The following is a 20979-nucleotide window of genomic DNA, read 5'->3' as shown; positions in this document are numbered from 1 at the left end:
AAGTTAAAAGGGTTAGAACTGTAAAGATGCTGGTTCTCCCAGACACTTTATTGATCAGGTCAGATATATCAGAAAGTGCAAGAAAGGGTACAATTATAATTAGGGCATAACAACAGATGCCTCTATATGAAAGAACTTTAAAGATTTGAATGTCCCATATCTGACCATGCATATGGTCTGGAAGCCTGTAAATGCATTTTAACTTCCAACACAAAGATCATAACCACCTGCCATCTTAAAACAGCCTTCTTCAATTAACAAAAATAAAAAACACATTGCACATTAAGACGTGTTTATTAATTAAGGATCCCTGCTTTCAACAATCCTACCTATTTTTTTTTTAATTAGAACCATCTAGTTCCCCACCCTTTACCAAACTAAACAATTCAGAGAAAAAGGTTTGAAACCAATTTTTTTTGCAACTCTGGCAAACTGTTAGTATGCCTTATGCAGATTCTGTAGGTGCCACTAATTAGTACCTTAAACATAAAACCATGATATGCGACTTGCTGGATTTAACGCTTTCCACTGCATAAATATTAATCCAAATCAAACTCTTAAGGTGCCATAACACTGCAAAGCTTCATGGTTCTCAGCTCTAACAATAAAATCATAAAATAACTTATTATATTACATATGATAAGCAGCAGATGAGCCAAGTTAGCTAAATACTTCAGTGCAGCTCTAAGGCCATCCCTGGCATGTGATGGTCAAGTTGAACAACAAGCTGGCCAGAGAAAAACACAACATTTAAATCAAATCCTACCCCTAAAGGAGCTTATAAATAAATGTTTTCATTCCTGTGTATAGCCCAGTTTGTGTTAGTAAGAATATGAAGTGCCTTAAGATGCATTGTAATGGAGAATTTCCTCAGTGCATTGAAAGCTCAAGTTCAGTCCTTGGGCACTCTGAAGCCGTCCTTCTCTTTCCGGATACTCCTCATCGTGTCTATGGGGTCACTTGTCCCAGCATGCATCTGTACTGATTTCTCACTAGAGCAAAAGCAAATTATAAACAGTCAACACAAGAACACTGGACAATTTGCTGAGGTGCCTTGAAAATGGTATGTTAACTCACAAGACATGTAGACATACATAAAAAGCAAGAGCTTGTTTCTGGGTCAGAACAAACAAACAAACAGTCTTGAGATAACAAATCTACCCAGATTATTTGCAGTATAATTTGGTAGTTCACTGTTCTTCTAGGGTATATTTGATATTATAAATCATTATTATTGGTCTTAACGGTAACGTGCCATGGAAATTTCTTGCAGTTTTTGAAATAAGGCATGTCGATGTGACTTGGGGACGTAGTGGACCTTTTAAAATAAACTGTTCCCTTCCCAGTCTGTAAAGGCCATAGAAAGAAACTAGGAAGAGGAAAAAAAAAAAAACACAGGCCAGTTAGGTTTCCATTTCCTACATAGAAACTTCCCTCATGAACATATGACCACCCATAGCAAATTGAATCAAGAACAGGGGAGGCGTTATCTAGAAGGAACACGCTGGGGCATCATGGAGAGAGCACAAGCGTGCTGTTCCAGGATACACAAAAGAAAACCTGAGCCTGGATATTCTTCCAAAGGAAGTTAATACACGAGTGGCTGAGCTTCATTTTATTTTTCTCAGGGAAGTCCCTGAAAATTTCAGTCCAACGTTAGTGTTGTGCTCAGCACATTCCAGTGAAGACATCCTTAACAACTTTGGGTCATATCAGACAGGTTCTGCTGCAAAGCTGATACTGAAAGACGAAGCTGTGCCAACTCTGTTGGAATCAACTGACAAGCCACAAACCACAAGTTTACAAAAAAAAAAAACCCTACACCCCACCCTCAAGTGTTCAGACACTTAGCTGCTGGTAGTTTGGGTTAGCTTGGTAAGGTGGCATAATAGGACACACAAGCTACATAAATATTATATTTATATAGTGTATGGAATTTTTATTTCATATATAAGGGAAAGCAGGGAGACTTGGGACAGTTTGTATTCCCATAAATTAATTTCAACCAATCAGGTTTTAGGTTGCATCAGAAATTAGATGCTGCCCCTTAGAATAACCTGCTTCCTTTGGCCCCACGAAGTTGTATTTTCTACTTCAGTCCCTTCACCATACATTCTATGGTATAATGTACACTGGTGAATTGGGGATTTGTTAGGAGTTAAAGTATGTAGCCTAGAGTGACATATACATATATATATATATATATATATATATATATATATATATATATATATATATATATATATATATATATATAGTATTATTTATTAAAGTTTGGTGGGTGTCAGAATTTAAGGATTTTTTCTTTCAAAAGGTTCAGATGGGGAGAGTTGGGACAGTTCATGCTAGTTTTTTTTCCTTTTCTTGTGGTTTACAAATATAAAATTGTTTAAATTTTTTGTTAAAAATGTGGATGTGTCCCTGCATGAGGACATGAGGATTAAACTTATTTCTTTCCCTCTTGAAAATGAAGCCATTTGGTCTAGTCAAATTTTGGGAAAACTGATATTTTTCTATTGCTGTACCAGCATTATGTGTTCATACAGTTCATGTGTTACAAGTTTTGACAATATATAAAAAGTAAACATGTAGGCCTTGGCATTTTATTTTTGTTCCATATCTCCCCACTATGTCCCATGTCTCCCTGCAAAAAATTATGACAGAAAAAGTGACGTCTGAAGGCCAGTATATGTGTGACAAGCTGAGAAACCACTATGGTAAGAGGGTATAGTAAATACTCTCTAATGTAATATGAATGTCATGCTACCTGCAAAGAATTTCACACAATCTACAAAAGCTTAAAAACTTGTCCCAAGTCACCCTGCACTCGCCCACACAAGCAGCTGGAGGCCATCATTAAAACAGCAACATGAAACCATACCGCCCCCCCCAAAAAAAAAAAAAAAACCCTTCTGCATAGTGGTGGCCAGATTCATTTTAGTGAGCCAATTCTTTTGGGCAGCTTCAGAAATCGAACAGGGCGTTTTTAAAAGTCTACACTGGTCCACGCCTTCTTACTCTTTGTTATTAGCCCATTGCGCACTGTGTAATGATACCAAAAGGTTTCCAACCAATTGCATGCAGCAATTGCATGAATTAGGAAGAGAAGAAAGGAAAGAAAAGAAAAAGAAAAGAAAAAACCTACCCAACTCAGTTGTGCTGGTGAACTGGTACAAACAACTTACTAAAAAGACTCACTCAAAAATAACTTGTTCGCAAACTGTACACTAATTCTATGGATGTGGCAGACAGTTCTCTTTTAAAGATGTCAATCAGATTTACATATTTTAATATTTAAAGGCACAACCACAAAATCAGCCCATACCATCTTATTGGGTTTTCATATCATGATAAAGCATCTCAGGGAATAATATAAAATAAGTGTCTGGCATGTCCCCTTTAAAACACTATTATACTAGTGCATCTCAAAAAATTAGAATATTGTGAAAAAGTTCAATATTTTCCATCAGTTATTTAAGAAAGTGAAAATGTTATTATAGACTCATTACACAAACTAAAATGTTTCAAGCATTTTTCTATTTTACTTTTAATCAGTATGGCATACAGTACCAAAAAAAAAAAAAACCCATCTCAAAATATTAGAATATTTCATTTTGAGTTTGAGTAAAACAGTATGAACACTGCATCTCTCAGTCTAGTTCAGTACACACAACCACAATCATGGGGAAGACTGCTGACTTGACTGTTGTCCAGAAGATGATCACTGATGCCCTCCACAAGGAGGGTAAGCCACAAAAGGTCACTGCTGAAAAGGGTGGCTGGAAAAGGTGCACAAGCGACAGGGATGGCCACAGTCTTGAGAGGATTGCCAAGAAAAGTTGATTCAAGAACTTGGGAGAGCTTCACAAGGAGTGGACTGAGGCTGGTGTCAGTGTATCAAGACCCATCACGAACAGACATCTTCAAGAAAGGGGATACAACTTTCGCATTCCTAATATCAAGCTACTCCTGAGCCAGAGACAATGTCAGAAGTGCCTTATCTGGGCTAAGGAGAGAAAGAAATGGACTGTTGCTCAGTGGTCCAAAGTCCTCTTTTCAGATGAAAGTACATTTTGCATTTAATTTGGAAATCACAGTTCTAGAGTCTGGAGGAAGAGTGGAGAGGCACAGAATCCAAGGTGTTTGAAGCCCAGTGTGAAGTTTCCACAGTCTGTGATGATTTGGGGTGCCATGTCATCTGCTGGTGTTGGTCCACTGTATTTTATCAAGTCCAAAGTTAACACAGCCATCTACCAGGAGATTTTAGAGCACTTCATGCTTCCATCTGCTGATGAGCTTTTTGGAGATGCTGATTTCCTTTTCCAGCAGGACTTAGCACCTACCCACAGTGCCAAAACTACTACCAAATGGTTTGCTGACCATGATATTACTGTGTTTGACTGGCCAGCCAACTTGCCTGACCTGAACCCCATACAGAATCTATGGGGCATTGTCAAGAGGAAGATGAGAAACACCCGACCCAAAAATACAGATACACTGAAGGCCACTATCAAAGCAACCTGGGCTTCAATAACACCTCAGCAGTGCCACAGACTGGATCACCTCCATGCCACACCGCATTGATACAGTAATTCATGGTAAAGGAGCCCCAACCAAGTATTGAGTGTATAAATGAATATACTTTTCAGAAGTTGGACATTTCTGTATTTTAAATCCTTTTTTTGATTGATCTTAGGGAATATTCTAATAATTTGAGATACTGGATTTCTGATTTTCATGAGCTATAAGCCATAATCATCAATATTAAAACAAACAAAAAAAAAAAGGCTTTAAATATTTCACTTTACATGTAATGAATATAGAATATATGAAAGTTTACCTTTTTGAATTAAATTATGAAAAAAAGGAACTTTTTCATGGTATTCTAATTTTTTTGAGATGCACTAGTAAACTGCACCTTTAATAATAGTGGATGAAAGTTTTTCTACCTGACTCTCATGAAGGGGTTGAACGTGAACTCATCTGCCATCGTGGAAGGAATGGTTGGCTCTCCGTTATTGTATTTCTCCTAATTAACAACACGAGAGCTTAGTTAAATCTGCTTGAAGTAAAACCAACATGAGTTTATAACAAGTGTAATCAGAGTGAAATAACTTGATATAGTACCTTAGCCCATGCCAGTTTTCTGTGGATGGCAGCGTTATCTGGTTCAACGTGGCGAGCGAATTTTAAATTGTTGATTGTATACTCATGACCACAGTACACATGCTGGAGCACAACCACAGCATATGATAATACTGCTTACAAAGAGTCTTCGATTATGAATGGATATTTGATAAATATTTCAAGTTGTAAGCAGAATACGCAAACAAAACAGCATGGAGTTGTACACTGTGCAAATGGGTCATGAAATGCTTACTGTCTCAGGAGGAAGTCGCCCCAGAATGTCTACCAAAGCTTTGTACATTTCCTCAGCTGTACCCTCAAAGAACTTTCCACAGCCTCCCACAAACAGGGTGTCCCCTAAACACAATCAGAAAATATAACGCAACAAGGTCAGTGCAATTATGTCACTATTTTTCAACCAATATATTATACACACCAATGAAATTGTTACATTTACCATTTATCTGTGGTAAGAACTTTTTTTTTTTTAAATTATAAAAACAAAGTTCAGATGTAATGAGATTTTTGTAAAATGGTTAAATGGAACTGTTGCCAGATGGCAACAAACATGCAAATATATAACCGAAGGGTTTTCATTCAAATGACTGGAACTGAATGTTTATATAAAACTAGGATACTCCAAGAATACATTTACAACTTTTGCTAATATTTTGAAGTTTTACATTAATTCTAAACATCAACTGTGAAATACTGCTCACTTGCGTATAGCCCCGCTCTCGCTTATATCAGAATGCAAGCAAATAATTGTTCATCTCGTTATCTCTAGCCGCTTTATCCTGTTCTACAGGGTCGCAGGCAAGCTGGAGCCTATCCCAGCTGACTACGGGCGAAAAGCGGGGTACACCCTGGACAAGTTGCCAGGTCATCACAGGGCTGACACATAGACACAGACAACCATTCACACTCACACCTACGGTCAATTTAGAGTCACCAGTTAACCTAACCTGCATGTCTTTGGACTGTGGGGGAAACCGGAGCACCCGGAGGAAACCCACGCAGACACGGGGAGAACATGCAAACTCTGCACAGAAAGGCCCTCGCCGGCCACGGGGCTCGAACCCGGACCTTCTTGCTGTGAGGCGACAGCGCTAACCACTACACCACCATGCCGCCCCGCAAATAATTGTTGAAGTTAACAACAACAACAACAAAAAAAAAATTAACCCTGAAACAAGTAAGTAAAGAGCAGTGTTTTCCCAAGGTATTTCAAAATAGCATCCTGGTAAACTGTCAATTTGATTCTTGAAATCACATCAAAATCCACCCTATATTTCATAAATACATTCAGTCAGTAAACAGGAAGTTGATGTGCGACAGACCTAAAAATGGTATACACGGTATAGAACCCCAAGCTGAAGTTTGGTACCAAGTAGCTATGATGTGTGGCTGCTGAGAAAAAGGGTGTTTCAGATGGACTGAGATACAAACGGACAGAGGTTTAAAAAAAAAAAAAAATAAATTAACACCCCCCCCTTCCTTTGGAGTGGGGGTATAATAATAAAAACAAAATAAAAATGTTATTACAACCTGTGGTCTGATGATCCTCAAATGGCACACTCAAGCATATCTGATTATGTCCTACCTGCAGCTGTGTCATACCTGTAAACACTGCCGGGGTTTCAGAGCCCTTTTCTGAGGTCACAAAGTAGCAGATGTGTCCACTTGTATGGCACGGTGTAAACAAACACTTTACATTCAGCGAGCCCACCTAAATACACAGCAAGCAGGTAAAGGGTCACTGTTCCAAAGTGATATGCTGGTCTGCTCTCAACATTTATGATACAGCCACAGCAAAAAGAAAGCATGGCAGGCAACAGTCACTGAATCACACACTCACTGTATGTGTAGTGGCCTGGAGACATTATACACCTGGTAAAACTCTGACTTGTTCCATTATACCTCATATAAACAAAAACTTTCAAACCTGGTTACCCCAAAAATGAAAAGGGAGAATGTAGCATTTAAAGAGATCATTGCAACTGCAGCACTAGCACAATGCAGATATTTTGACAACCAGTATCTGAGTATATAATGAATTGATTTGCTTTACGTTCATTTCACTAGGACATGTGGCTATTTAACAACACTTGGCTTGCAAGGTTTTATCTTTAGGTAGACCGAAATTTATTTAAAAAAACACACACACACACACACACACACACACACACACACACACACACACACACACACCTGCCCATTTACCCAATTTAATATTTGCAGAAAATTTTAAAGACCAATCAAAATATGTCCGCACTGATTTGGTGAAATATACTGTGTAATTATGGTTTATTAAAAGTTAAAAAGGTATCAAACGTATATTATAGGTGAAAAAGAAAAAAAATTCTCTCTGAACCCCCCCCCAATCTTTTTGGCAAAATTTTCAGCCACAGATACGTCTACTGGATTTTCCTAGACAGCCACAAATACAATACATTTACAAACAAGATCATATCATTTTTCACTCTGTGCATTTCTGCTTTGCTTTCCATTTCTTTCGGTCATCCCCAGGTGAAGGAAGCAGGTCCTCACACTCAAAGCTAATATTTTTATTTAAAAAAAAAATATTAAAAATCAAGGATCATATTGAATAATTGGCTGCTTTAAATCTACCTTTGTTCACATCATTAGTGCATCAAGGATTTTAAAATTGAGTTTAAAGTGTCATATAAAGATAATGCTAATGCACCAGGTTCTTACATTTTCCATGCAAATGACTCCGAACGGACATTATGGATTTATTGCAACCCCAAGCCTTGACCATTTAAATTGCAGATTTATAATTTAGGATTATTGCAACATTGGAAAATTAATTATGCAAGTAACATTAGCGGAGGTCAATGAGCAGGAAAATGTCAATTTGTACCGCTGCAATATGCGAGTGCAGAACATCAGGATAGTGTAAAAGATTAACATATCATGTGCCTTATTAATTTAAATGTGGCTTGTCCAAATGTGACTCCCAAAAATGGTCCAAAATATTAGCACACAATCTGTCTTCAAAATTTATAATACTGTAATTTGTTAAATAAATGAATGAAACAAAAGAGCAGACTTTCTTATGCAACCCCATTTGCAAATAAAAGTGAGCCCACGTGGGGTCACAGTCCCCAATATGGGAACCTTTGTGCTAATCCTTAGTATACAGTTTATTCTAGAGTTCTGTCAATATTTAAAGCTAGACGGCCTTTCAATTTCATTAAAAAAAAAAAAAAAAGTGAAATTTACTTCCCTCTGAATTTTGCTCATTGTGACGTTTACTTCTGTAATATCTCAAAAAACAGGCCATTCTGTGGCTGGGAAGTTATTTAATTTGAGGGGATTAAAGCAAATAATGTGCATGAAATCGCTCACTTTGCACAGTCAAGCAGACAGAAGAAGTCCGTGTGCGCATGCGCAGGTTTACCTTCTTTTGGGTTTTATGGCAGCTGGCATCCACAGTGTTGCATTACTGCCATCTACAGGTTTACCTTGACCGTGCACTGACAGTTACATCACTCTGTCGCTAAACGAACAGCTGATCATACCGAGGTGCTCGCTGACCACCGATATTTATTAGTTTGGTCCTGCGTTTCCTTTCCTTCACAACATGTCTCTTCTTTAGTCTGGCTAACGCAACTTCAAAGCTCTGCGAGCATTGGTCTGGCAAAGATATTAAGCCCAACCGTTTCCCAAAGTGCGTGGTTGACCCGCCTCCCTGAAATGCCTCAGTTTGCTACTGGTCGAAGCCAGAAAAGGCTGTGACGAAGCTTAAACCAATCACATCACTCTTTCCTCTGACATACGTGACACGACGGAAACTGCTTGAGTAACAGGAAGAAGATAAATATCTCCAGGGCTGCTCTTTGCTCCGTTTTCAATGAGAACTTCCCGTTGAATGCTTTCAATACAGCATCTACCGCTGTGTCAAAGGCTTGCCGCTGCTCCATGTTCGTAATGTTTCTAGTGAATGAAGCGCTTCCGGCATAGATTCTGCAAACAATCTATGGCTTCCGGTCGCAGTTCTACTACGTCACTGCCTTGAACACGCCTCTACCCAGGGCTGTTGGAGATGCTCAAAGTTGATTGGCTCCCGATTTTTCGGGAGCTTGGAAGAGCTGGAGATAGCTTGCCTTGCCAGACTAAGTTCGCAACAGGCCCTCATGTTGCGTCACGCTTAGGATGGGCAGGCCCAGGCTATCTTTTCTTCTCACTTTGTTATTGTAATCGGTCTTTCACGTTTCATTCGCATCCTCCATTTTTCTCTCCTGTTTCAAATTTGTATCCCACAATACCTTGCATGAACAGGGAAAGCCCACAACGCGATGCATGACGTAATAACGTGAATTGGGTCATGGTGAAGCAAGGAAAAAAAAAAAGAGAATTTAGGGCCATGTGGCCCTAAATTCATTAATTGTTCTATTCTTAAACAATAATAAATAATAATAATAAAAATTGGAAGTCTGTGATTTGAATTCAATAGCTTTTGGTCCACTAAACAAAAATAATTGGGTGTCAGGGAAAATTTTTTTTTATAACCTACACTTAAAATCTGAAAGGCAGTCTACCTTTAAAATCGAAAAGTACTAAAGACACTAAAAGCATGTCCATAACTGGCATGAGGACTTACTTTGAAAGTGTTGTAATGTGTTACTTTTTTGGTCAGGGCTCCTATTCTGTCATCACCTCCATACACAGTCAGCCCAGGGACCAACTTCACCATCTTCTCATTTCCACCAGCATGGTCCCTATCAGCATAACAGCCCCAAACACACCAAATAAACAGATAAGACAAGAGGATGCAAGAGTCACATAACTCATGAACAATTTAAAGCCAGTCTTACCAGTGATGATGTGTGGTTAGAATAGATTTGAGTGTCACACCATGCTTCTTCACAGCTTCAACAACCTAACCAGAATGAATAGCCACTTATCAGGAACCATGACAATTCTACAGAAGTAAAAGTGAAAAAGTCTTCTTACCTTCGCAGGCTCTACTGGGTCCACGATGGCTGCCTCTTTTGTGGCCTCATCAATGAGGAGGTACATGTAGTTGTCAGTGAGTGCAGGCAACAGCTCTATCTTCATGCTGGACTGCTCCACGAGAGCCGATTTCCTAACCACGGAATGAAAAGCTGCTGCTGGGATCTGGGTTGGGGCTTCCCAAAAAAAAAAAAGTCCCACAGAAAAACACCAAAAAGATATTTTGGCACAAGTCATTTTAAATGGTCCAGACACTGCAACAGATGTGTGTTACTGAGCCTCAAAGTGTCAACTAGCAAGCTGAATAGTATCTAGGCCTTATCAGGCTAACTTGAACCATGTTTATATCACTGAGCTCTATATAAAATATGGAGAGCTCATAGGCTCGTCAGAGTGAAGCCATTTGGCCACCATCTTACCACTTGCATCGTATTTGGCTTGTGTGTTAAACTGTCGTATCTGATCAAATTTGCCTCAAGAAAAGTATCTCCTGACTGCCCCCTTCATTACCTCCTCTTATTTTCTCAACTTTACCCCTATTCTTTACATATCTTTATAGTGCTTCTCTTCACCGATTTTTCCCCCCTTTTTCCAGTTCAGTCTCTGATCATTTTTTTTGAACGGCTCTTTTACTACTATAATTATTTTTAGAGAGATTATTTCAGTTTCTTATACAGTGTATCTTTCTCTCTTTCATATAGTTCCATCCTTCCTTTCTATATAATAATAATAATAATAATAATAATAATAATAAAACAACAACAATTATTATTACAACACAAAGGCTGTACAATACTTCCTTTCTATTTAGGACCAGTTGTTGAAACAGGATTATTTTCTCATGGTATTTGCCATTTTCACTTCATTCTCACAGTCATGTCTTAACAGTATTTACTGGTCACATAATTCACTGTCAATATTCATGCAGCTTATTAAGACACGACTATGAGAATGAATTGAAAATGGTAAATAACGAAGAAAGAAAGAAAGAAAGAACTTTATTCATCACACACTTGTGAAATTCCTCTCTGCATTTAACCCATCTGAAGCAGTGAACACACACATGCGCACACACGTGAGCAATGAGCACACACACATACCCAGAGCAGTGGGCAGCCATGCTAACAGCGCCCGGGGAGCAGTTGGGAGTTAGGTGCCTCGCTCAAGGGCACCTCAGCCCAAGGCCATCCCATATTAACCTAACCGCATGTCTTTGAACTGTGGGGGAAACCGGAGCACCTGGAGGAAACCCACGCAGACACGGGGAGAACATGCAAACTCCACACAGAAAGGCCCCCGCCGGCCACTGAGCTCGAACCCAGAACCTTCTTGCTGTGAGGCGACCGTGCTAACCACTACACCACCTGTTGTAACTGTAAATAATCCTGTTTCAACAACTGTCCTAAATAGAAAGGAAAGTATTGTACAGCCTTTGTGTTGGATTAATTTATTAATCAATTAAAATAAATAAAAAACAAACAAATAGAAAGGAAGAAGAAATATACAGAAGAGAAAGATACAATGTACAAGAGAAAAACTGAAGTTTCCTTTTAAATAATTACAGTAGTAAAAGAGCCGTTCAAAGAAAAAAAAAAAAGAAGATCAGAGACTGGACTGGAAAAGAAAGAAAAAACCACAATAACAGTGAAGGGGAGTGCTATAAAGATATGTAAAGATTGGGGTAAATTTGAGAAATAAGAGGTAATGAAGGGGGGGAGGTGGTCAGGAGATACTTTTCTTGGGGCAAATTTGATCAGATACGACGGTTTACTTTAACACAAACCAAAAATACACACGATGTGAGTGGTAAGATGGCGGCCAGATGGCTTCCCTCATCTCTACAGTGGGGAATAGGCCCTCAGCTCTCCAGATTTTTATATAGAGCTCAGTGGTTTATATTTATGACCCAAGGTTCCCGCTGGCGCGCGTCACTGACGACTATAATCCAACAGTGATGAAGAAAAAAAAAAAAAAAGACTAATAGTTGTCACAGTGACGAATGCATGTCATTATCATAAGTCATCTTTCTTGGAAATCCCTCCATTTGCTGAAATCCAACCACAGTGAAGAGAGGGTGAGACGCTAGAGTGTAAACAATGAGCACGTGCTTGTGACCAATAAAAATCGACTACACATGACCAAATGAGCGCCATGCTTTTGACCAATCACAGTGCGGCTTAACCGGCCTGGTGTGGTGATGTAATTATCTCTGCATGAACCAAACAATGGCGCAGTTTCAGCTGGTGAAGTTTCTGGGGCGGGCTTCTTCAAGCACTAAGGGCTGAAACAGCCACGGGGGAGACGCGCTCAGAGCCCCGAGCACACCGGACAGGGTCAGATAAACACAAACCCGCCAAAGTGAAAGTACGGTCAGCTGGCAAGCGACTGAAGGGCTTTAGGTTTCTGGCGGCGTGGTGTGTCTGAATCCCCGTTAGGCCACTCGGGTTACAGCCCCCAGGGTATTTTCACTGTCAAAGAAAGTAACAGATTAATAGAAAAACTTGGAGGTCATCTTGAATGTTGTAATAATATTTTAGCTTAGAATTTGTGTTTTTGTGATCCTAAAGGACGCAAGTGAGAAGATTTTATTAAATCACTCGTAAAATTTCAGTTCAAGTCAATAAACAGAGGAAAAGTCACTAATAAAGATGTCGATCTTTGAATGCGTGTGGGTGATAATACAGTACCAGTCAAAAGTTTGGAAACACCTTCAAATTCGATGTTTTTATTTTTTTTTTCCTACATTGTAGAATACTGAACTCATCAAAACTATGAAATAACATATGGAACATATCGGCACTGTCAGTTCAAAACCTGCTTTGTGACAATTTAGGTCAAATTGAGTTCTCCATGCTGATTGGTCAATTTTGACCTCGTGCTTCCATTTATGCTAATTAGAAAATGGAAGGACCAATGGATAATCCAGAAGAGACTAGATTCAATCCCTTTCACGTGATGGGTCCAAATAAACTGTGTGCAGTATCAACTATGCGCACCTAGTGGCACACAGCAGATTCTGCACACAATACTCTTATGGCCCTTTTCCACTACCCTTTTTCAGCTCACTTCAGCTCGCTTCAGCTCACTTCAGCCCGACACGGCTCGCGTTTCGACTACCAAAAACCAGCACGACTCAGCTCGTTTCAGCCCTGCTTAGCCCCTAAAACTCGCACCGTTTTGGAGTGGGGCTGAAGCGAGCCAAACCGTGCCGACTGAGGTTGGGGGCGTGAGCAGACACTCCCCTGTGCACTGATTGGTTAGGAGGCGTGTCCTCACATGCCCACACACGCCCCGCGAGCGCGCTGGGATCTGTAAACACCGCAAACCCGGAAGGAGAATAATTATGAATTACGAGAATTTCTGAAGCCTTATGCGCCTCGCCTCATCTATACGCTCTCGCCAGTATCTGTCCGCGTTGTCGGTGACAACAAGCCACAGCACCAAGACCAGCAACACTAACGACTCCATGTCCTCCATGTTTATTGTTTACTATTCGGGTCATGAGACTACCGCTTAAAAGCTCACTGAATCAGTGACATACAGAGCATCGTGGACGAGTTCGCGGAGCGCAAGGCTCGTCGTATGCCCTTCAAATAATGCGCGCAGTAGGCTATTGATGTTTTATTATGAACCATGTACAGTATGTCACCTAATGTTTTTTTGTTTCTGAGTTACATGTTCGTTTGAAGGACTTAATGCACAAAATAACATAGTTGCACCCCGTAGTGTTGAAATTGGTAAACACAGTGCATTCAGTGAGGTTTGCACCGCCCTCCTTTTATTTCTGACTCTTCCTGTCACCACTCTGAGCGCTCATTCGTATGCCCTTCAAATAATGCGCGCAGTATAGGCTATTGATGTTTTATTATGAGCCATGTACAGTATCCTAATGTTTTTTTGTTTCTGAGTTACATGTTCGTTTGAAGGACTTGATGTACTAAATAACATAGTTGCACCCGGTAGTGTTGAAATTGGTAAACACCGCAGTTGCGGACATTTTGTAGCCTAAAATGATGTTATGATAAGCTTTAATAAAGGGCCCGGTCATTTGCCCCGCCCCCGGCCCGGCTCTGACTTGTTCCGCCACTGTCACTGATGTCACTGTTTGCGCTGCTTAACGACATCACGTGACGTCCACCCACTTTCGCTAACTCCACCCAATGTGTCCACCCACTTCCAGCCAGCACGGTTCAGCGCGGTTGTAGTCGAAATGCAACTCCAACAGCCCCGCTCAGCTCGACTCAGCTCGACTCGGCACGGCACGGCTCAGCCGCGTTTGTAGTGGAAAAGCGGCATTAGTCACTCAGATTGCACATGGGAGGTTTTGCATGTCTAAAACCTTATATGTGCAAATATCTGACATGCAGAACCTCTTATGGGTTCTCAAGGATTTTTTTTTTTTTGCAATTTACGCTAATATAATGCTGCAATTAGCTATTTTGATGGATATTTAACTGACCAAGCCAATAATAGAACAAGTAAACTTTTACTGGCTTCTCAGCTTGTTATTTCAGAGTTTTATTCCGTTTTTTACGTCTCCTGTAAAAAAGGAAAAATGGCACATAGCAGGTTTTGACCTGACAGCGACGATATGGAATTATATGGTAAACAAACAAACAAAAAAAAGTGTTAAAAAAAATGTTTCACCTTTTAGATTCTTCAAAGTCATCACTATTTACCTTGATAACAGCTTTGCACACTACTGGCATTATCTGAACCAGCTTCATGAGGTAGTCACCTAGAATGCTTCTCAATTAACAGGTGTGTCTTGACAAAAATGGAATTTCTTGCCTTCTTAATGCATTTGACACCATCAACCAGTAAAGAGTAAATAATAAAAATACAGTAAATAGCGGGGTGGCACGGTGGTGTAGTGGTTAGCGCTGTCGCCTCACAGCAAGAAGGTCCTGGGTTCGAGCCCCGGGGCCGGCGAGGGCCTTTCTGTGTGGAGTTTGCATGTTCTCCCCGTGTCCGCGTGGGTTTCCTCCGGGTGCTCCGGTTTCCCCCACAGTCCAAAGACATGCAGGTTAGGTTAACTGGTGACTCTAAATTGACCGTAGGTGTGAATGTGAGTGTGAATGGTTGTCTGTGTCTATGTGTCGGCCCTGTGATGACCTGGCGACTTGTCCAGGGTGTACCCCGCCTTTCGCCCATAGTCAGCTGGGATAGGCTCCAGCTTGCCTGCGACCCTGTAGAAGGATAAAGCGGCTAGAGATAATGAGATGAGATGAGACAGTAAATAGCCCTGTTCGACAACTGTAGTAATCCATATTATGTCAAGAACCACTCAACTAAGTAAAGAGAAATAACAGTCAGTCATTACTTTAAGACACAGTGTCTTTTAGTTAATTAAAATATAGAAAAGACATCGAATTTGAAGGCGTTTCCAAACTTTTGACTGGTACTGTATCTTGTGAAGTTGGATATAACCTCAGCAACCTCTCGATGCCAATCTCCTTTTAAGCCCCAGGGAAACTTGACACATCCCTGGTGTTCTCATGAGTAAGAACACACACACACACACACACACACACACACTCCTGGGCTCACTAAAATGCAGTGTCGTTTGGTGTTCGGTTCGTAAATCGACGGTAAACTTGAATTCCTTTGCTGTTTGTTCCAACATTCTTCTTGACTTTGTTCAATTGTAAGTCAAGGCTAAAGTGAGTCCTAATACCTCTTATGAATAATTCCATGCTAAAGTAACCTTCAGTAAGCTCAAAATAAAGCGGTTTATTTTAGCTTTATGGTGCTCAGGGTGCCCAAAATCAAGTGTGTTTTATTAGAGACTGGAGTGGAGCCCAGATTTTTTTATGCAATGGAGAGGCTTGGCTGTATCTGTACAAATATTTGAACTGTGCTAGTTTGGTTGGTATAAACCTTTTAAGTCCACTTTGTCAGTAACTAAGAAAAAAATGCAGACTAAAAAAATGAATACTTACTGAACTTTTATTTTTCAAGGGAAAAAAAAAGGAGAATATTTTTCAGAACCAAGGGGGGGGGGGGGGGGGGGGGGGGGGGGGAACGCTGAGCAAGCTGAATAGTATCTAGGCCTTATCAGGTCAACTTTGAACATGTTTATATTTACGACCTGCTAGCTGGTGAGATATCTGTGGGCTAAAGAGTCATTCTAGGATATCCAATGGTGAAAGGAGATCAATGTTACAGTGCTCAAAATATCAGCCCAATTCATCTCAGCCAGAACTAAAGGATGTTTTATTTAAAATAAAAACAAAAACCCACCCACTTACTTACTTAATGGAACTTTAGTTGTAGTCCAAGCTGTCTGATGAATTCAACTTAATAGATTTAATCTAAACTAAAGTTTGATTAAACTAGGAAAACTGCTGTTGCATTGACAATCTACATTTCAACAGTGTAATTAGTTCTGTGCAGCATGATCACAACTAAAAAGCACCACTGCTCCAAAAAAAAAAAAAAAAAAAGTGTTCATCTGCCTAGCGTTAATAGTATGATATGCAAATTATTACAGTTAATTGCTTGAAGGTTTTTTTAACCTTTAATTATGTAACGTTGATGCATTGTCTTTCACGGCATTTTTGTCATCTTTTCTCTCTAAACTGCATTACTATAGCTAGATTTACTTTACTGAGCCCAAGCTGAGAAACTATGTATCAGCAACAAGCTAATGATTTTCAAAACATCTCACCAAAAGGTGAGACTGCAGTTGAAAATTAGCAAGCTGTCTAACACTGGCACACTTACCTTATTTTAAATAAGTAAGTTTGTACACCCCTACTCAGTCATAGGTTTTTCTGTATTTTGACCATTTTCTACATTGTAGAACAATACTGAAGACATCAAAACTATGAAATAACACATGGAACATATATGGAATTATGTCAAATTTCCCTGGGGGTTAAAAGGAGGTTGGCATTGAGAGGTTGCTGAGGTTATATCCAACTTTACAACACAAGAAGTAGTGTTGAAAAAAAATATATGTTTCATATTTTAGATTCTTCAAAGTAGCCACCATTTACCTTGAGGACATTTTGCACACTACTGTCATCATCTTAATCAGCTTGATGGGGTAGTCACCTGGAATGCTTTTCAATTAACAGGTGTGCCAAGTCAAATTTATTTTTATAGCGCTTTTAACAACAGACACTGTCACAAAGCAGCTTTACAGAAATTTAAGGACTTTAAACATGAACTAATTTTATCCCTAATCTGGGGTAAATGGGGCAGCACGGTGGTGTAGTGGTTAGCGCTGTCACCTCACAGCAAGAAGAATCCTGGGTTTGAACCCAGCGGCCGACGAGGGCCTTTCTGTGTGGAGTTTGCATGCTCTCCCAATGTCCACGTGGGTTTCCTCCGGGTGCTCCGGTTTTCCCCACAGTCCAAAGACATGCAGGTTAGGCTAATTGGTGGCTCTAAATCGACTATAGGCGTGAATGATTGTCTCTCTGTGTCAGCCCTGTGATGACCTGGTGACTTGTCCAGGTCAGCTGGGATAGGCTCCAGCTTGCCTGCAAACCTGTAGAACAGGATAACTGGCTACAGATAATGGATGGATCGATCTATCCCCAATGAGCAAGCCTGTGGCGATGGTGGCAAGAGAAAAACGTCCTCAGACGACATGAGGAAGAAACCTCGAGCGGAATCAGACTCAAAAGGGAACCCATCCTCATTTGGGTGATAAGACATCATTATTATAAATAAGTCACTTCTATAACTGTGTCCTATATAGTCACAAAGTATAACTGAAACCAGGAAATTCATTATAGCTTTAACATGAAGTCTGTTTTGTTAAAGTTATAAACTGTTCAATGATGGCAACTTGAGTGCCTCGTCAAGAGAGTTAGTGCAATTTCTTGCCTTCTTTATGCGTTTCAGATCAAACGGTAAATAATAAAATAGCCCTATTCAACACCACAAGAACCACTCAACCAAGTAAAGAGAAATGACATCACTGTATGACATGAAGGGAGTTTCATTCTTGTGCCAGAACAAGTTTTTGACTTTGAAAGGAAACTGAAAGCTACAACATACAAGAGAGCCTATATATTTATTAGTCTCCAACACTGAATGAACAGTATGGGGAAGAAACATATAGGTGTGAAGGTCAGGTAAATAAAACAATAAAAATAAAACCAACCCTCAGTTGTTTTTTTTTGTACATGTTAATATTTAATTTATCTAGAAGTTCTCTCTATTTTCTATTCTCTGTTTATCCTGTAATGATGCTGCTAGAATTTTAATTTCCCTGAGGGAACCCTCCCAAAGAGAGCAATAAAGTTCTATCTTTCTTTCTTTCTATCTATCATGAAGCCCATGAATAATACTTACAACTAGTCTCAGTATATTACAGACACTGGAGAATGTCAGCTGAGGAAATACAACCTGTAACTTGCTAGATTTATGGCACAAATATAGAATCATAATAAACATGAATCCTAACAGAGTATGAAATGAGAAATTTTTCTATTATACAAATTTGTTCGGAGCCTTTACGTGTATACTGAACTTAATATTTCAAAAATAGCAGTACATTTATGAGTCAGGACAAAGAATATAAAGTTGACTAAGAAATATACGTGAACCTTACACTGGGATGATATTTAAGACAAAAGACCTAATAAAGTATTTATTAGAACGCACACAGGAAACGCCGTCTCTCTTTGACTCCGTCCAGAAATACATATTAAAATCATTTAACACAAATATTCCGCCGATGTCTGCTGTATAGCTACGCAGTGTTTCTGGCTGGTCTTGGGACAGCCCATCTGTTCACTCCGACCAAAACACAGGCTACATTTTACCAAACCCAAGTCACACAGCGATGACTGATTAAAACCAGCTGATCTATTCCAAATGTGTGTAGAAGCAAACATTACATATATTTCTTGCAAACACATACCAAATTTATACGTTGCAACTCCAAGTGCGCCAAGACCGCAAGCTCCGAATAACAGAGACTTAAATAACATGGTAATATTGCGATTACGACACCACACTAGAGGAAGTCGAAAGTTGGGTTTGAAGTATAATCCCACCCACTTTTAACCTTTGAACCCTATTGAACCAATCGGATACGGGGGCGTTTCACGTAAATACTGTCGTCACGTCGCATGTGCCTGCGCCGTATGCTCAAAAAGCTGTTTAGTGGATTTCAAGTGCACTTGGTAAGGTGTTACTTTATAGTCTTGGTAAGTGGACAAGTTTAGGGAGCATGTAGTAAATTGAGATTCAACCACAGTAAATCAGCAGACTTAATTCAAAATAAATGTCTTTGAAATTTGTCATAAAAAAAAACATGCTTTTTGTAACTTAATTAGCTAGAGGTGTTTTTTTTAAACTAAACCCTAACTTTTTGTCGATCGTGACATTGTGGGTCAAAAGGTTATTCAACTATTTTTGTGATTTGTCTCTCTGAGGATTAGAGGAGTTGAACATGAGCACGAAGAACGTGGCTCGTTTCTGGGAATGGGGACGGAAGATCATCTGTGTTGGACGCAATTACGCAGAACACGCCAAAGAGCTGAAGAACGAACTGCCTACGGAACCTGTGCTGTTCCTGAAGCCGCCCACGGCCTATGTGAAGGAAGGCTCTCCGATCCTGGTGCCTCGTTACTCGAATAAACTGCACCATGAAGTGGAGCTGGGTGTGGTGGTGGGTAAAGCGGGCACAGAGATCCCTCACAGCTCCGCCATGGAGCATGTCGCCGGATACGCGCTGTGCCTGGACATGACCGCGCGGGACGTTCAGGAGCAGTGCAAAGTCAAAGGGCTGCCCTGGACTCTCGCCAAAGCGTTCGACACGTCCTGCCCGATCAGCGACTTTATCCCCAAAGAGCGGATCCCGGATCCGTCAGCTGTCGAGCTGTGGCTCAAAGTGAACAGCGTCACTCGGCAGACTGGCAGCACGGCGCAGATGATCTTCTCCGTGCCCTACCTGATCAGCTACATCAGCGGGATCATGGCGTTAGAGGAAGGGGATCTCATCCTGACCGGGACGCCCAAAGGAGTCGGGCCTGTGCGCGAGCACGACGAGCTTCAGGCCGGTATCGAGGGTATCATCAGCATGACGTTTAAAGTCAGCAGACGGGCTTCAGTACACAACTGACATGATCGTTGTGCAAATTTACGTAACCGTACACGAAATGATTGCTCGCACCTGATCACCACAACCACGTGACAACCTAACGTATGCACCCGCCGCCATGTTGGATGATCTACAAATCCAGAATGCAAGGACATGTACAGAACTATTATATTTTATTAACCAGTCCCCCAGGATTCCGCGGGCCTTTTTTGTTATTATTGCGGGTTAAAATGTCTGATGTTGCGGGGGGGGGGGGGGTTTCCAAAAAATTGCGATGAAAGTTGCGGTGTTTTTTAGGTTTTTGTTGCGATTACATTGCGGCAGGAAGTGAAAGTTGCGAGAAATTGTTGCGATTTTCTCTTTTTGTGATTAAAATTGAGTGATATGGTAAATATTAAGTTATTACTGAAAAACTGTTTTTAATCAGTAAAGACACTGAGAAATGGTCCTATAAACAACTTTACCAATATAAAAGATTACCAGGACTACAAAAATGCAGAAAAATAGGCTTTACTTATCCAAATGCACCTCACACATCACATTATCTCTAGCCGCTTTATCCTGTTCTACAGGGTCGCAGGCAAGCTGGAGCCTATCCCAGCTGACTACGGGCGAAAGGCGGGGTACACCCTGGACAAGTCGCCAGGTCATCACAGGGCTGACACACAGACAACCATTCACACTCACATTCACACCTACGGTCAATTTAGAGTCACCAGTTAACCTAACCTGCATGTCTTTGGACTGTGGGGGAAACCGGAGCACCCGGAGGAAACCCACGCGGACACGGGGAGAACATGCAAACT

At 40.4% G+C, this 20979-nt stretch overlaps 2 protein-coding genes across 2 annotated transcripts; one reads left to right on the top strand and one right to left on the bottom strand.

Moving 5' to 3' along the window:
* Window positions 1-12: 12 nt before the first annotated feature.
* hagh (hydroxyacylglutathione hydrolase) lies at window positions 13-19341 on the bottom strand. Its single transcript, XM_060901617.1, has 9 exons — window positions 18989-19341; window positions 10108-10283; window positions 9969-10033; window positions 9755-9872; window positions 6748-6856; window positions 5381-5484; window positions 5128-5229; window positions 4950-5029; window positions 13-992 (listed from the first exon to the last, which is right to left on the bottom strand). Exons 1-9 carry the CDS (start codon window positions 19056-19058, stop codon window positions 893-895), a joined length of 924 nt encoding a protein of 307 aa, XP_060757600.1. The 5' UTR covers window positions 19059-19341; the 3' UTR covers window positions 13-892.
* On the top strand, window positions 19321-20565 carry fahd1 (fumarylacetoacetate hydrolase domain containing 1). Its single transcript, XM_060901618.1, has one exon. The coding sequence runs from the start codon at window positions 19523-19525 to the stop codon at window positions 20192-20194; it is 672 nt and encodes a 223-aa protein (XP_060757601.1). The 5' UTR covers window positions 19321-19522; the 3' UTR covers window positions 20195-20565.
* The last annotated feature ends 414 nt before the right edge of the window (window positions 20566-20979 follow it).

This window comes from Neoarius graeffei, chromosome 20 (genome assembly GCF_027579695.1).
Source record: "Neoarius graeffei isolate fNeoGra1 chromosome 20, fNeoGra1.pri, whole genome shotgun sequence".
Taxonomy (NCBI): domain Eukaryota; kingdom Metazoa; phylum Chordata; class Actinopteri; order Siluriformes; family Ariidae; genus Neoarius; species Neoarius graeffei.
The sequence above is the reverse complement of the archived record's forward strand: the minus strand, read 5'-3'. Positions and strand labels throughout refer to the sequence as shown.

Excerpts from the sequence above, each read along its gene's own strand:
- hagh (XM_060901617.1), bottom strand. The coding sequence starts at position 19,058 with ATGTTATTTAAGTCTCTGTTATTCGGAGCTTGCGGTCTTGGCGCACTT. Across the intron at positions 10,284-18,988 it reads AGTTGCAACGTATAAATTTG|CCCCAACCCAGATCCCAGCA; the intron begins GTATGTGTTTGC and ends TTTTTTGGGAAG. Across the intron at positions 5,485-6,747 it reads AACCCCGGCAGTGTTTACAG|GGGACACCCTGTTTGTGGGA; the intron begins GTATGACACAGC and ends GATTGTGTTTAG.
- fahd1 (XM_060901618.1), top strand. The coding sequence starts at position 19,523 with ATGAGCACGAAGAACGTGGCTCGTTTCTGGGAATGGGGACGGAAGATC.